The sequence below is a fragment of the Delphinus delphis genome, chromosome 10 (genome assembly GCF_949987515.2).
Source record: "Delphinus delphis chromosome 10, mDelDel1.2, whole genome shotgun sequence".
NCBI lineage: Eukaryota > Metazoa > Chordata > Mammalia > Artiodactyla > Delphinidae > Delphinus > Delphinus delphis.
The window spans coordinates 20,288,353-20,304,085 of record NC_082692.2 but is presented as its reverse complement, the minus strand read 5'-3'; the positions used below and the strand labels follow the sequence as shown (position 1 = coordinate 20,304,085).

General features: G+C 39.4%; 1 protein-coding gene across 1 annotated transcript in view; it reads right to left on the bottom strand.

Moving 5' to 3' along the window:
- The window catches only part of CARMIL1 (capping protein regulator and myosin 1 linker 1), a 321,444-nt gene that overhangs the window by 147,078 nt on the left and 158,633 nt on the right, over positions 1-15,733 (bottom strand). The window contains exon 8 of the mRNA XM_060023517.2: positions 2,080-2,155. Coding sequence (XP_059879500.1) covers positions 2,080-2,155 — 76 coding nt within the window. The remainder of the gene's footprint in view (positions 1-2,079; positions 2,156-15,733) is intronic.

Below are 15,733 nucleotides of genomic sequence, written 5' to 3'. Positions count from 1 at the left end.
CGCCACCAGGGAAGTCCCTATCATTTCTTTTTAACTTTGAGTAACAAACATGGAAGAACTGCTAGTATTCTTTTTGAAAACTTGCAGAGAGATAGCCCAAAGACCATTTTTCATTTTTAAACACCAAATATTAAAACTATGCACATTTGCATTTTTATGTTTAAATCTCAGTTAATAGATAAGCAGTGAGGGCAATCCTCAAATCCTGTCACTCCACTTCCTGCCATCCCGGGACACCCAAGAAAGCATATGAACACTTACATGCTTTGTCTAGCCAAGACTGAAATAATTAGGTGCATGTTTTCTTCCCTAAACATCTAAGGCAGTTAAAAGGAGATGCTGCCTGGGAGGAATAATGACAGAATGGCAGCACTGGTGGCCTGGTACTAATGATTTGGGACAACTTCCAAAAGTGGGATTTCCACAACCTCCTCACAGCTCTCTTGTGCCCCGTTTTGAAAATCATGGGCTTAAGGTGAATGTCTGAATGAACCAGGAAACCTGACTTGGTAGCAAAGCATTGTTCTCTCTGATCCCACAATCCCTGGGCTAATCTACTTCTCATTCCTCAAAATGGCTCCCCTCGCGCACCTGGAATCTCTGCTGGTTCAGTCCTGCAAATGGTCCCCATCCCTGCAAACAGCAATGAGAGACTTCTGTTCCCAGGTCTCCCATCATGGCTGTGTGTTCCCTGGGAGGTCACCATCCGTACCTCAAATCATCACTGACCTCAGACACCACCACCACCCCCGGCCGTGTAGCTGATACAGTTTCCATAATTCATGCTCCCCCATTTGTTCATTTCTCAGCCTCTTTGCTAATCTGATTGTGACATGCCTGTAATACGTTAGGCATTGTTAGAATTTCTATACACATTATTTACTCATCTCAATAACCTGCAAAATAGTTATATTTCTATGTCCATTCATTCAACAAACTCATTTGACATCTATTTATTAAACCAAGTTTTACTGTGTAGCTATTGAGCCACAGATTCTGATAAGACATGAGCTCCAACTAGCTCACAATAATAGGGACGCAGGAAACAGAGGCCTTGGAAGGTCAAGTAATGTATCTAAGGTCACACAGCCTTGTAATAAGAGTCAGAATCTGAAACCCAGATTTGTGGGTTTCCAAGCCCACACTCTTTTTGTCTGCTGCATTGGCTCTTAATAATCCCCAAATGAGTTCTGCCTATGCTCATACCTATAACGCCTTAAGCCACTCACACGCCAGGCAAGTTCAGAGAACCAGCAGGCTGGCCGCCAGCAAATCTCAACCCTCCGCTTTCAATAGATCCATGTCTCAATCCAAATTCTATCTCTTCACTTTTAAAATTTTAAACCCCCAGTTTCTATGACCTCTGAAAGGTGGAGGCTTGAATGTAAGTTTCCAATAAAACAACATCTAAATTATCTTCTGTGCTAAGATGAAGCAGCAGAAGCCTAACTCATGGATAAGCATCTGTCCATATGGCTGCTTTGAATTTGTAAAAAAAAAAAAAAAACCCAACAGAGCATCTTATTTCCAATAGTAAAACAGACCAAAGCTTTGGCTCCCCCATGCCTTATAAAAACTAACAGATTTCACTTTGATTTCATTTTGCTTACATATAAATCTGCCCAAAAACTCATCTAGAAAATGAATGTTAACTATCATAATTAAACCAGACCAACTCTACCTTAGCAACCTTTTCCTAAATTCTCAGGAAGGGAAGCTTTGTGGAGATGGAATGCAAGATAGGAACATACAACCTGCTATCTGCAGCTGTGCAAATGTAACTTTAACAGTCTTTGCCAACAGAATGAGTGTGTACTGAAGCTCCACTAAATGTGTCTTTCTGTTCATCATCTAAAATTGCCTGAAGCAGCTGAAAACATGAGGAAGTACTTCTCTGAAGCATCTCACATTACAAACTTTATTAAATGGTCTGCAGATCATTTATAAGAAAATATCCCCCTAAGAAATAACATGTATGCGGCTCAACCAGTGTGGTAGAAAAACAAATGTGTTGTGTTTTTATATAATTATCGGGTTTTTGAAATTCAGCAAAGCTAAGCAACATCTTCAATTACTTACCAGTTTTAGATCCTTAGAGGACAGCTTAGTGAACCACTGATTGTATTCCAGAGCAGCGATGATAGGTATTAGGTCCCTAGAAGCAGAAATAACAAAATACATGAAAGTGCTCTTACAGTGGCCATATGGCGCTTGACTTTTTAATCCACGACATCCCAGTTTACCTGTTAATTTCTGTTATTTATAAGCACAACATTCAGTTATATCTATTCTGACCCCCAGACAACAATTAAATTCTCTAGGACAGATCTTCAGGATGATGTAAGCAGAATTCCTAAAAGTTGAAGGTAAATTACCTCTAGGGACTCTGATTCCTATTTCCAAAGAAAAAGAGGTTGGTAGCAGTGTTTGTTTGAAGAACCTCCTTACTCTAAGAGAAATCATATGTCTAATTCCATACTAACAGGTCCTATTTCTTTAGACTGCTCCTTCATAAATTCTTTCACCATCAAGTATATCATATGCTCTCTAGCTAGAGGAGTTTATACGGCAAGCAAGGACAGTATCTAGCCTGATAATAAGTGACATCGGATGGGATCCCCAATGCTTATTGGCAAGCATCCCACAACCATTTGGTACCTTGCTTGCAGTTCTTAGTACGGATTATACACGTGAGATAGTCCAGGTGTTATTTTTTGTCTTATGCCTCATACAAGTTCTTCAACCATAGAGTGAAGCTATTTGTAACAGAGATCTGCCACCACACTATTTTTCCAGCCCCTAACTCATGCTCAAGCCAAAAAGCAGACACTTCACTACTCACCAAACATATGCAATTTCACAATCAGAGTTATCTTTTACGACAGGGGAAGAAGGGTGGGGGGAAGGAATAGTTAGGGCGTTTGGGACTGACATGTACACACTGCTATATTTAAAATGGATAACCAACAAGGGCCTACTGTATAGCCCAGGGAACTCTGCTCAGTATTATGCAACAACCTAAATGGGAAAATGTATAACTAAACCACCTTGCTGTACACCTGAAACTATCACAACATTGTTAATCAACTACACTCCAGTACAAAATTAAAAGTTAAAAAAAAATTAAAAATTAAAAAAAAGCTGTGTTCAGCTACAAAAATCCATGTATCTTTCAATGCCTGTATCATAATCCTCTCCTCTATTAAGTTCCCCCAGGTCACCTCAACCAGCACAATATTTACACCTCTACTTAGCATTTATTTTATTCTGTCTTATAGTATAGTTTGATGCTTAAACATCTATTCCTCATCACCCCAGGTTGTAAGTTCTTTGAAAACAACATCGCTGTCTATTTCAGCTTTGTGGCTTCAGGGAGGCCATATCAGTTTTACCCTCAGGGCACGACAAGCAGCAAATGAACAAATTTTTACTGAAATAGAAATGAAAGGCAGAAGGTAGAAAAAGAACTGAAAATCACTATTATTTCAAGCTTCAAGGTACCAGGCCCCATGCTAGGCACTTTACATTTAAATCTCAAACAGCAGCTCATTTAAATCTGAAAACAACGCTAGGAGGTACTATTGTTTACATTTTACAGATGAAGAAATAGATGCTCAGGGAAATATAGTGAAACTAGGCCAAAGGGACAGAACTACAGTCGAAACCCAGCCTCTGAAGCACGTGTGTGTACTTTCATCAGATTTGCTTTAAAAAGTGAAATGAGCACCCACAGATGTCAGAGAAAACGCCAGGGAATTAGTCTTCGTCATGGGGTTCCACATGCCATCTTTTCCACCGAAAAGCCTCTTTATTAACTTTGCTAAGTTTCAGATTAAAAAAAGAAGTTTCAGATTAAAAAACAAAAACAACAACTCTTCCCATAGTTGTTTTAGGGTCTCCACTCTCTCATCTCTTTCCATCAACCAAGGGCTCAGAACAAGTCCCGACATTTCTCCATGACATCTAATGACAGTTGCAGCTTCTCTGGGAGTAAATTCCACCTTATAATACAGGGCCCCCCAAGACCACGGTATCTGAGAGTTCTCACCTGTACTTCCCCATTCAGGAACTATAGCAAATCATTCTCATCTCATCTCCTTTTGTGGATTTAATGTCAAGTAGTGACTACACTTCAGAACCTCTTTATTGTGTATTTTGTTCTGTCACTTGATGTGACTTGAAGTACAGCTGGCTTTTGTCATATGAATTCATTTCCAGGAGTTGAAGGGCACATCAATAATAGAACCAGGTTTCACGTTAATGCGGTGGGTAGGACAGCATCATCTCTACATGTGACATGCAAAAACCTTGAAAATAATATTCTGGTACACTAAAAGTCAAACCTAACACTTAATGACACCAGAAATGTTTGGAGTGCAATATTAAATTTTAAAAATATACAGCGTTACAGGTGCATACTTGTGTGACCAGAGCCAATGAGTGTAATTGGTAAAAACTACATATAAAATGATAGATATAAATGCTCACAAATATAGACACTGTGTTTTTTTTTTAAGAAGAAAAGTATAGCAAAATGTTACGAGAATACCTTGCCTGGGTGGTAGCATTAAAGATGATATGAATATTTTTCTAACAGAATTTTTGTACTATATTTCTAAATTTATCTATAATGATCCATAATCTAAAAGAATCATAAAAGTAAATGTTCTATGGATGGTGTAAATAAAATTTTATTATAGAAAAAATGTCCATGAAGATGATGGAGATGCGTGCATGCTGGCATGGTCTACCCACCGTGTTTCTCTAAATTATGTTAATGCCTAGGTTTTTTAATGTTAAAAATAAATTAGAAAAGGACAAACATATACCGTAATTCATTCAATAAACATTTATTTAGTACCTACTAAGTCCTAGGTAGGGATATTAGGGTCTGAGGATTAAGTGATGAGTAAGGGCAGCTCTCCAGTGGTGGAGAAAGACCCCTCCTCAGCTATCTGCAGCACCATGGGAGACACGCTGAAAAGGGAGCATGTTCAAAGTGCCCTAAGAACACAGGAGGACATAAGCACTTCATCCTGGAGCAAATGGGGAAGGGTCCACAAGGCTTGAGAGATAGGAAGGGGCCAACCAGGCAGGGAAAACGGAAGAGACTATTTCAAGTAATTAGGAAGAGCATGTGCAAAGGCATGGGAACTCGAAAATGACCAGCAACTCCATCCATTCACAGATCCAGCGAGTGCCACCCACAGTGCATGAATCACTGGGTTGAGGCAACAATGAACACAGCAACATAGCCCCTCCCCTTGTGATACTAACCACCCAGCACAGCCTAGCAGAAGGCTCAGAGAATAAAAGCAATTCTAATAGAGTGAAATAATCCCTCTGGCATAGGGGGAATATGAAGTACTACTGTGCAAATAAGAGAGATGTTAAAAAAAAAAAAAAAGCAGTCACGAAAGATTCTTATGGGAAGTTCGTGAGCCTTCTAGATGAGACACATCACCATCCCAGAAGAAACGGTCAACAGAGTAATGTATGGCTTAGTCAAAGAGTTTTTTTGTGTTTTTCTTTTTTTTCTTTTTTTGCTGTACGTGGGCCTCTCACTGTTGTGGTCTCTCCCGTTGCGGAGCACAGGCTCCGGATGCGCAGGCTCAGCGGCCATGGCTCATGGGCCCAGCCGCTCCGCGGCATGTGGGATCTTCCCGGACCGGGGCAAAACCTGCGTCCCCTGCATCGGCAGGCGGACTCTCAACCACAGTGTCACCAGGGAAACCCAGTTTAAGAGTTTTTATATCTGACGCCAAAAGCAAAGAAAAAGACAATGATACACTGGACTTTATCAAAGTCAAAAAGTCTTGCTCAGCAACAGATGCTGTTGAGAGAAGGGTGACACAACCTTATTCTGGGAGACAATATTTGCAAATCCCAGTTCTGACAAAGGACTTGGTATTCAAAATGCATAAAGAACTCTCAGAAGTCAGTAATAAGAAACAATTAACTCAATTTTTTTCAAATGAGCAGAAACATCTAAACAGACACTTCATCAAAGAAAATATACTGAAGGCAAATAAGTACATGAAAGATTTTCAAAATTCTTAGCCATTAGAGAAATACAATTTAAAGCCAAAATAAGATGTCACTACAAACCTACTGAATTGCTTAAACAAAAAAAAAGTGACAATATGTGCTGACCAGGAGGCAAAGCGACTGAAACCTCATACACTGCTGACGGGAATGCAAATGGCACACTCAAGGTGGACAACAGCATGACAGTGGCTTAGTAAGTTTTATGTAATTTTACCACGATCCAGCAACCTCAATTCTGGGCATTCACCCAAGAGAAATAAAAACTTCTATTTACACAAAAGCTTACATATTGGGTTGGCCAAAAAGTTCCTTTGAGTTTTTCCATAAGATGTTACGGAAAAACCCAAACGAACATTTTGGCCAACCCAGTAGTATTGTTGGTAAACAGCTGTATTCGTAATTGTCAAAAATTGGAAACAACACAGAGGTAGATGTCGTCCAGTGATGCTGTGTGACACCAGGTTAGAAGAGGTAATAATACGGCTGCTGCTTAGCCCATTCTCCCTGTCTCCCTCTTCCTCTGATCTGGCCTCCCTTAAATAGAAAATACACAAGACACTACATAACTAATTTCATTTCTGAGAGTTCATTTTCCGGGACGGCTTTCTCAGAGCACAGTTATCAGTGAGCACATAAGCAAATCTTGGATAAATACTCAATTTGCATTCACATGCGTCTCCCAACTGTTGTGCTGATGTCACCTCACTGCAGAGAACTCCCTGCACTTCCCTGACGGGGGTCTGTGTCACTCAGGAACAATTCTTGCCCATGTTTTCACTAAGTACTGCTTGTATCACATAATGGTTATATTATACAATGTAGAAAGCTTTCCAAACACCCGTGCTAGTCATCTTGACTGATTTTCTCATGGTGGGAAGTGGGTAACAGCTTTTTCCCATCAGTTCATGGCATTTATTGTATATCCCACTATGGTTTTTTCCTTTTTTTTTTTTTTTTTTTAACATCTTTATTGGAGTATAATTGCTTTACAATGGTATGTTAGTTTCAGCTTCACAACAAAATGAATCAGTTATATATATACATATATTCCCATATCTCTTCCCGCTTGCGTCTCCCTCCCTCCCACCCTCCCTATCCCACCCCTCCAGGCGGTCACAAAGCACCGAGCTGATCTCTCTGTGCTATGCGGCTGCTTCCCACTAGCTATCTACCTTACGTTTGGTAGTGTATATATGTCCATGCCTCTTTATCGCTTTGTCACCGTTTACCCTTCCCCCTCCCCATAGCCTCAAGTCCATTCTCTAGTAAGTCTGTGTCTTTATTCCTGTTTCACCCCTAGGTTTTTCATGACATTTTTTTTTTTTAATTCCATATATATGTGTTAGCATACGGTATTTGTCTCTCTCTTTCTGACTTACTTCACTCTGTATGACAGACTCTAGGTCTATCCACCTCATTACAAATAGCTCAATTTCGTCTCTTTTTATGGCTGAGTAATATCCCATTGTATATATGTGCCACATCTTCTTTATCCATTCATCTGATGATGGACACTTAGGTTGTTTCCATCTCTGGGCTATTGTAAATAAAGCTGCAATGAACATTTTGGTACATGACTCTTTTTGAATTTTGGTTTTCTCAGGGTATATGCCCAGTAGTGGGATTGCTGGGTCATATGGTAGTTCTATTTGTAGCTTTTTAAGGAACCTCCATACTGTTCTCCACAGTGGCTGTATCAATTTACATTCCCACCAACAGTGTAAGAGGGTTCCCTTTTCTCCACACCCTCTCCAGCATTTATTGTTTCTAGATTTTTTGATGATAGCCATTCTGACTGGTGTGAGATGATATCTCATTGTAGTTTTGATTTGCATTTCTCTCATGATTAGTGATGTTGAGCATTCTTTCATGTGTTTGTTGGCACTCTGTATATCTTCTTTGGAGAAATGTCTATTTAGGTCTTCTGCCCATTTTTGGATTGGGTTGTTTGTTTTTTTGTTATTAAGCTGCATGAGCTGCTTATAAATTTTGGAGATCAATCCTTTGTCAGTTGCTTCCTTTGCAAATATTTTCTCCCATTCTGAGGGTTGTCTTTTGGTCTTCTTTATGGTTTCCTTTGCTGCGCAAAAGCTTTTAAGTTTCATTAGGTCCCATTTGTTTATTTTTGTTTTTATTTCCATTACTCTAGGAGGTGGGTCAGAAAGAATCTTGCTGTGATTTATGTCATAGAGTGTTCTGCCTATGTTTTCCTCTAAGAGTTTGATAGTTTCTGGCCTTACAGTTAGGTCTTTAATCCATTTTGAGCTTATTTTTGTGTATGGTGTTAGGGAGTGATCTAACTTCATACTTTTACATGTAGCTGTCCAGTTTTCCCAGCACCACTTATTGAATAGGCTGTCCTTTCTCCACGGTACATTTCTGCCTCCTTTGTCAAAGATAAGGTGACCATATGTGCGTGGGTTTATCTCTGGGCTTTCTATCCTGTTCCATTGATCTATCTTTCTGTTTTTGTGCCAGTACCATACCGTTTTGATAACTGTAGCTTTGTAGTATAGTCTGAAGTCTGGGAGCCTGATTCCTCCAGTTCCTTCTTTCGTTCTCAAGATTGCTTTGGCTATTCGGGGTCTTTTGTGTTTCCATACAAATTGCAAAATTTTTTGTTCTAGTTCTGTGAAAAATGCCAGTGGTAGTTTGATAGGGATTGCATTGAATCTATAGTTTGCTTTCGGTAGTAGAGTCATTTTCACAATGTTGATTCTTCCAATCCAAGAACATGGTATATCTCTCCATCTATTTGTATCATCTTTAATTTCTTTCATCAGTGTCTTATAATTTTCTGCATACAGATCTTTTGTCTCCTTAGGTAGGTTTATTCCTAGATATTTTATTCTTTTTGTTGCAATGGTAAATGGGAGTGTTTTCTTGATTTCACTTTCAGATTTTTCATCATTAGTATATAGGAATGCCAGAGATTTCTGTGCATTAATTTTGTATCCTGCCACTTTACCAAATTCATTGATTAGCTCTAGTAGTTTTCTGGTAGCATCTTTAGGGTTCTCTATGTATAGGATCATGTCATCTGCAAACAGTGACAGCTTTACTTCTTCTTTTCCGATTTGGATTCCTTTTATTTCCTTTTCTTCTCTGATTGCTGTGGCTAAAACTTCCAAAACTATGTTGAATAAGAGTGGTGAGAATGGGCAACCTTGTCTTGTTCCTGATCTTAGTGGAAATGCTTTCAGTTTTTCACCATTGAGGATGATGTTTGCTGTGGGCTTGTCATATATGGCCTTTATCATGTTGAGGAAAGTTCCCTCTATGCCTACTTTCTGCAGGGTTTTTATCATAAATGGGTGTTGAATTTTGTCAAAAGCTTTCTCTGCATCTATTGAGATGATCATATGGTTTTTCTCCTTCAGTTTGTTAATATGGTTTATCACATTGATAGATTTGCGTATATTGAAGAATCCTTGCATTCCTGGAATAAACCCCACTTGATCATGGTGTATGATCCTTTTAATGTGCTGTTGGATTCTATTTGCTAGTATTTTGTTGAGGATTTTTGCATCTATGTTCATCAGTGATATTGGCCTGTAGTTTTCTTTCTTTGTGACATCCTTGTCTGGTTTTGGTATCAAGGTGATGGTGGCCTCGTAGAAGGAGTTTGGGAGTGTTCCTCCCTCTGCTATATTTTGGAAGAGTTTGAGAAGGATAGGTGTTAGCTCTTCTCTAAATGTTTGATAGAATTCGCCTGTGAAGCCATCTGGTCCTGGGCTTTTCTTTGTTGGAAGATTTTTAATCACAGTTTCAATTTCAGTGCTTGTGATTGGTCTGTTCATATTTTCTATTTCTTCCTGATTCAGTCTTGGCAGGTTGTGCATTTCTAAGAATTTGTCCATTTCTTCCAGATTGTCCATTTTATTGGCATAGAGTTGCTTGTAGTAATCTCTCATGATCTCTTTTATTTCTGCAGTGTCAGTTGTTACCTCTCCTTTTTCATTTCTAATTCTATTGATTTGAGTCTTCTCCCTTTTTTTCTTAATGAGTCTGGCTAGTGGTTTATCTATTTTGTTTATCTTCTCAAAGAACCAGCTTTTAGTTTTATTGATCTTTGCTATTGTTTCCTTCATTTCTTTTTCATTTATTTCTGATCTGATTTTTATGATTTCTTTCCTTCTGCTAGCTTTGGGGTTTTTTTGTTCTTCTTTCTCTAATTGCTTGAGGTGCAAGGTTAGGTTGTTTATTCGAGATGTTTCCTGCTTCTTAAGGTGGGCTTGTATTGCTATAAACTTCCCCCTTAGAACTGCTTTTGCTGCATCCCACAGGTTTTGGGTCGTTGTGTCTCCATTGTCATTTGTTTCTAGGTATTTTTTGATTTCCTCTTTGATTTCTTCAGTGATCACTTCATTATTAAGTAGTGTATTGTTTAGCCTCCATGTGTTTGTATTTTTTACAGATCTTTTCCTGTAATTGATATCTAGTCTCATGGCGTTGTGGTCAGAAAAGATACTTGATACAATTTCAATTTTCTTAAATTTACCAAGGCTTGATTTGTGACCCAAGATATGATCTATCCTGGAGAATGTTCCATGAGCACTTGAGAAAAATGTGTATTCTGTTGTTTTTGGATGGAATGTCCTATAAATATCAATTAACTCCATCTCGTTTAATGTATCATTTAAAGCTTGTGTTTCCTTATTTATTTTCATTTTGGATGATCTGTCCATTGGTGAAAGTGGGGTGTTAAAGTCCCCTACTATGAATGTGTTACTGTCGATTTCCCCTTTTATGGTTGTCAGTATTTGCCTTATATATTGAGGTGCACCTATGTTGGGTGCATAAATATTTACAATTGTTATATCTTCCTCTTGGATCGATCCCTTGATCATTATGTAGTGTCCTTCTTTGTCTCTTCTAATAGTCTTTGTTTTAAAGTCTATTTTGTCTGATATGAGAATTGCTACTCCAGCTTTCTTTTGGTTTCCATTTGCATGAAATACCTTTTTCCATCCCCTTACTTTCAGTCTGTATGTGTCTCTAGGTCTGAAGTGGGTCTCTTGTAGACAGCAAATATATGGGTCTTGTTTTTGTATCCATTCAGCCAATCTGTGTCTTTTGGTGGGAGCATTTAGTCCATTTACATTTAAGGTAATTATCGATATGTGTGTTCCTATTCCCATTTTCTTAATTGTTTTGGGTTCGTTATTGTAAGTCCTTTCCTTCTTTTGTGTTTCTTGCCTAGAGAAGTTCCTTTAGCAGTTGTTGTAGAGCTGGTTTGGTGGTGCTGAACTCTCTCAGCTTTTGCTTGTCTGTAAAGGTTTTAATTTCTCCATCAAATCTGAATGAGATCCTTGCTGGGTAGAGTAATCTTGGTTGCAGGTTTTTCTCCTTCAACACTTTCAATATGTCCTGCCACTCCCTTCTGGCTTGCAGAGTTTCTGCTGAAAGATCAGCTGTTAACCTTATGGGGATTCCCTTGTGTGTTATTTGTTGTTTTTCCCTTGCTGCTTTTAATATGTTTTCTTTGTATTTAATTTTTGACAATTTGATTAATATGTGTCTTGGCGTATTTCTCCTTGGATTTATCCTGTATGGGACTCTCTGTGCTTCCTGGACTTGATTAACGATTTCTTTTCCCATATTAGGGAAGTTTTCAACTATAATCTCTTCAAATATTTTCTCAGTCCCTTTCTTTTTCTCTTCTTCTTCTGGAACCCCTATAATTCGAATGTTGGTGCGTTTAATGTTGTCCCAGAGGTCTCTGAGACTGTCCTCAGTTCTTTTCATTCTTTTTTCTTTATTCTGCTCTGCAGTAGTTATTTCCACTATTTTATCTTCCAGGTCACTTATCCGTTCTTCTGCCTCAGTTATTCTGCTATTGATCCCATCTAGAGTAATTTTCATTTCATTTATTGTGTTGTTCATCGTTGCTTGTTTCATCTTTAGTTCTTCTAGGTCCTTGTTAAATGTTTCTTGCATTTTGTCTATTCTATTTCCAAGATTTTGGATCATCTTTACTATCATTATTCTGAATTCTTTTTCAGGTAGACTGCCTATTTCCTCTTCATTTGTTAGGTCTGATGGGTTTTTATCTTGCTCCTTCATCTGCGGTGTGTTTTTCTGTCTTTTCATTTTGCTTATCTTACTGTGTTTGGGGTCTCCTTTTTTGCAGGCTGAAGGTTTGCGGTATGCGGGCCTCTCACTGCTGTGGCCTCTCCCGTTGCGGAGCACAGGCTCCGGACGCGCAGGCTTAGCGGCCATGGCTCACGGGCCTAGCCGCTCCGCGGCATGTGGGATCTTCCCGGACCGGGGCACGAACCCGTGTCCCCTGCATCGGCAGGCAGACTCTCAACCACTGCGCCACCAGGGAAGCCCCCCACTATGTTTTGCTTTGACTTCCTAAATGACCCTTCATTACCACATGACTTCTGATCTGAAGTTAGCCTTGAAGAGTTAGAGCCGTTGAGGGAAGCCTCTTCTGAGGCAACCTCACAACACAGTATTCTCATGTATGTTCTCATGTGACACTTCTACCATTTCCTTAAAATGGGAGTACAAACCTTTCAAGACTCCAAACCCTGAAAAGGAAGAGCCAGTGTGAATAACCTGGAGGGCCACATGGCAGAGCTGTTTCTTATACTCTGCTGAACAGGGACAAGACAGTTCCTACCCCCGAACTTTTTACTGACGTAAACGTACTACATATAGAGTCGGTTTGTTGTTGTTGTTCATCCAGCCTCTAGTTGGGGTTGGTAATAAAAGTTGGGATCCTTATTTCTCATTTCAGTTGACACCTTTGAATAATCCAAACTTTCCCTTAAAACTCAAAAGAACCAAGTTTTTCACTTTTATCTTTCTAGAAGAAAATACCAGCATAAAACTGACAAGATAGAAGCAACGTAGAAAAGACCATAAACTACTCTCTGAAATATCTAAAATTTTCTGTAATGTAGGGATTTTGTAACTCTAATCCTTTTTCTTTCAATTAAGAAAACTGGTCACTTCATATAGTTGTTCATTTAAAAAGAGGGCAAATCTTGTAGGATATAAAAATAGCAAGTATTTATTTAAACATTTTTATGTACTAGCACCAAGTGGGTTTTTTTTGCGGCACGCGGGCCTCTCACTACTGCAGCCTCTCCCGTTGTGGAGCACAGGCTCCGGACGCACAGGCTCAGCGGCCATGGCTCACGGGCCCAGCCGCTCCGCGGCATGTGGGATCCTCCCAGACCGGGGCACGAACCCACGTCCCCTGCATCGGCAGGCGGACTCCCAACCACTGCGCCACCAGGGAAGCCCCACAAAGTGTTTTAAATACATTAATCCATGTAGTCTTCACAGTAACTCCAGGAGGGAGGCACTGTCATTAACACCACTTTATAGATGGAGATCCACCCTCCTCTCCCAAGGCACAGAGAGGTTAGTGAGCTGCCCATGGTCACAAAGTTGGTCTGGACAGAGACAGGATTCAGACCCAGGCACTGTGACCTATGATCTGGTTGTCTTAACCACTGTACCATCGTCTCGCTAATGGGTCAGATGCTTTCCATATTGTCAAGAGTCTTCATCCTACTCTACAGGGGAATCCAGGGTGGCATATCCATGGGTTTTCAAATCAAAAATTTCAAACCCCTTTCATTACATTCAACCAACCACTTAGTTTCTAATTTGAAAGCCAACACTAAGAGGTATTCTGAGGTGATTTCTTAAACAACGATTGTCCTCTTATTCCTTTGGACATCAAAAATAAACTAATATTTGGGGGCTATTAAAAGAAGTTAAAATGCAAAAACAAAGAAGTTGGCAAGCAATCTGGAGTCTAAATCACTTGCCAAATTCTTTGCCACTCGAGATTCTAGATAATCTATTGAATTAGAATTTCTCACCTGATCTTTGTGATCTAGATGACTTTGTAAGAATTCAATTTTTCCAGTTATTATTTTTGGGCCAAATTTCCCTCCTTACTCCTTCGCCCCCCCCCCCCCCCGCCTCCTCCCTGAAACTGTAAAAACACTGTGACTTTCAAATAGTGTGAAATACTCCAGGACAGTGTTAACGAACAAAAATGACTGACAGATTGGAAGGATGTCTAGCAGGCCCCATAATCTACAATGCAGGAAAAGCACAAAGGTACAGAGTAATAATCCAATGAACAACATTGTGATTATCTGAGTGTGCTCACATTCCACAGCATTGAAGAGTTCCCCCCAATAAATCTTACATTTAAAGGCTCGAAGGAAGCGTTTCACGCAAGAATACAGAGTTTTGCCACTCTGCCGCTTTCTGTGTGCACACAATGAAATATGTTCTGTAGCAGAAAGGCTGCTAAAACTCAGAACCACAGCAGTCTGTTCCTGACATAGTCATTTGATAGCCTTTCTGGGGATAATTTAGACTTTTCTCCTTTACCTCTAGCTTGAAAATGGGAGTGGGAGAGCTTTAAAATTTTTTAAATGTCATGGATACCAATCCTGCCTGATATGCTAATTTACACAGATGTATGTTGATGTTCAGGGACATCAACATATAAATGCATACGTCTATATAAATGAGCTGGACCACTCACCAACTCTGACGATATGACAACCTGAAACACTTCCCAGATGAGGACATGCCAGAGGCCTAAAGGGGTATTCTCTAAATTTTTTGATCGTTCACTCCTAACTGAAACGTATTTTGAGCACACATCTCCCCCAAATCTGTGTGTTAATCTACAAATTATATACATGTGCTATTATATTAATATATTGGGCTCAGTAAAAAAAAAAAAAAAAAGAAATGCATACTCACACACATAAAATGGATAAGAAGAAAATAAGCATAAAACAAGTTCTACTCTTTTCTCCAAATTCCTCAATATCTCATCATTTACTGTGTTCACCATACAGTCCATCTGATCCGGGCTGGAGACCATTGTTTTACAGAATTATTTACAGAAATTTAGGAATGGAAATAGAAGCTAATGCTTCTGATTCCACACTCCAAACAGCATTTCTTCCTTTTTAAATGAGAGCAGGAATAAAGAGAAGGAGCTTAGATTGGGAAAGAAGTATACCAGCGTCTTCAGGACAACCTTGACAAACATTAACCCACACTCCAAACTCTTCCCTGAAAGCATCAGGCACATGAATGTCACCTTGATGAGTATGAAATGTGACAACACAAAAACATGAGTCTGAAGGGGATGAACTGCTGGCTGCGCTCTCATGAGCCAAGTTTAAGCTCGATGATGCATGTCGCGGAGGCTTCAGAGGAGGGAGAAGATTAGCTCCTCTTAAAAATTTTCAGGGAACAAGAAAAATCGATATAGTTAAAGCTATATATTCTCTTCTCCTCGGCACCACCACCTCTAACCTCATCGTTCCCTGCCACTCCAAATTACAGTGTAATTACATTTTTAACATGTCAGCTCACAGGCCACTGAGAGATCCCATGAGAAATGTATAACAAAGCCTTCTTCAACCTGTGCCATCTTTTCGGCCCACTGATACCTAAACTAGAATCAATTTTAAGAATACACTTAAATAAAATTTTGGAAGCTATAAATAATAACTGAATGGGCATTTTTCCAAGTACTTCCTAATTCCTATTCTCCTCCAGAGACGAACTGGATGGATCCAGGATGACCGCTGTCACCCTCATACCTGAATGCTTATTCAGTAACAACGGGGTACCTGGCCCTACATTTAATTCTGATAGAGCCATAGTTCGTTAGTTAGAATCA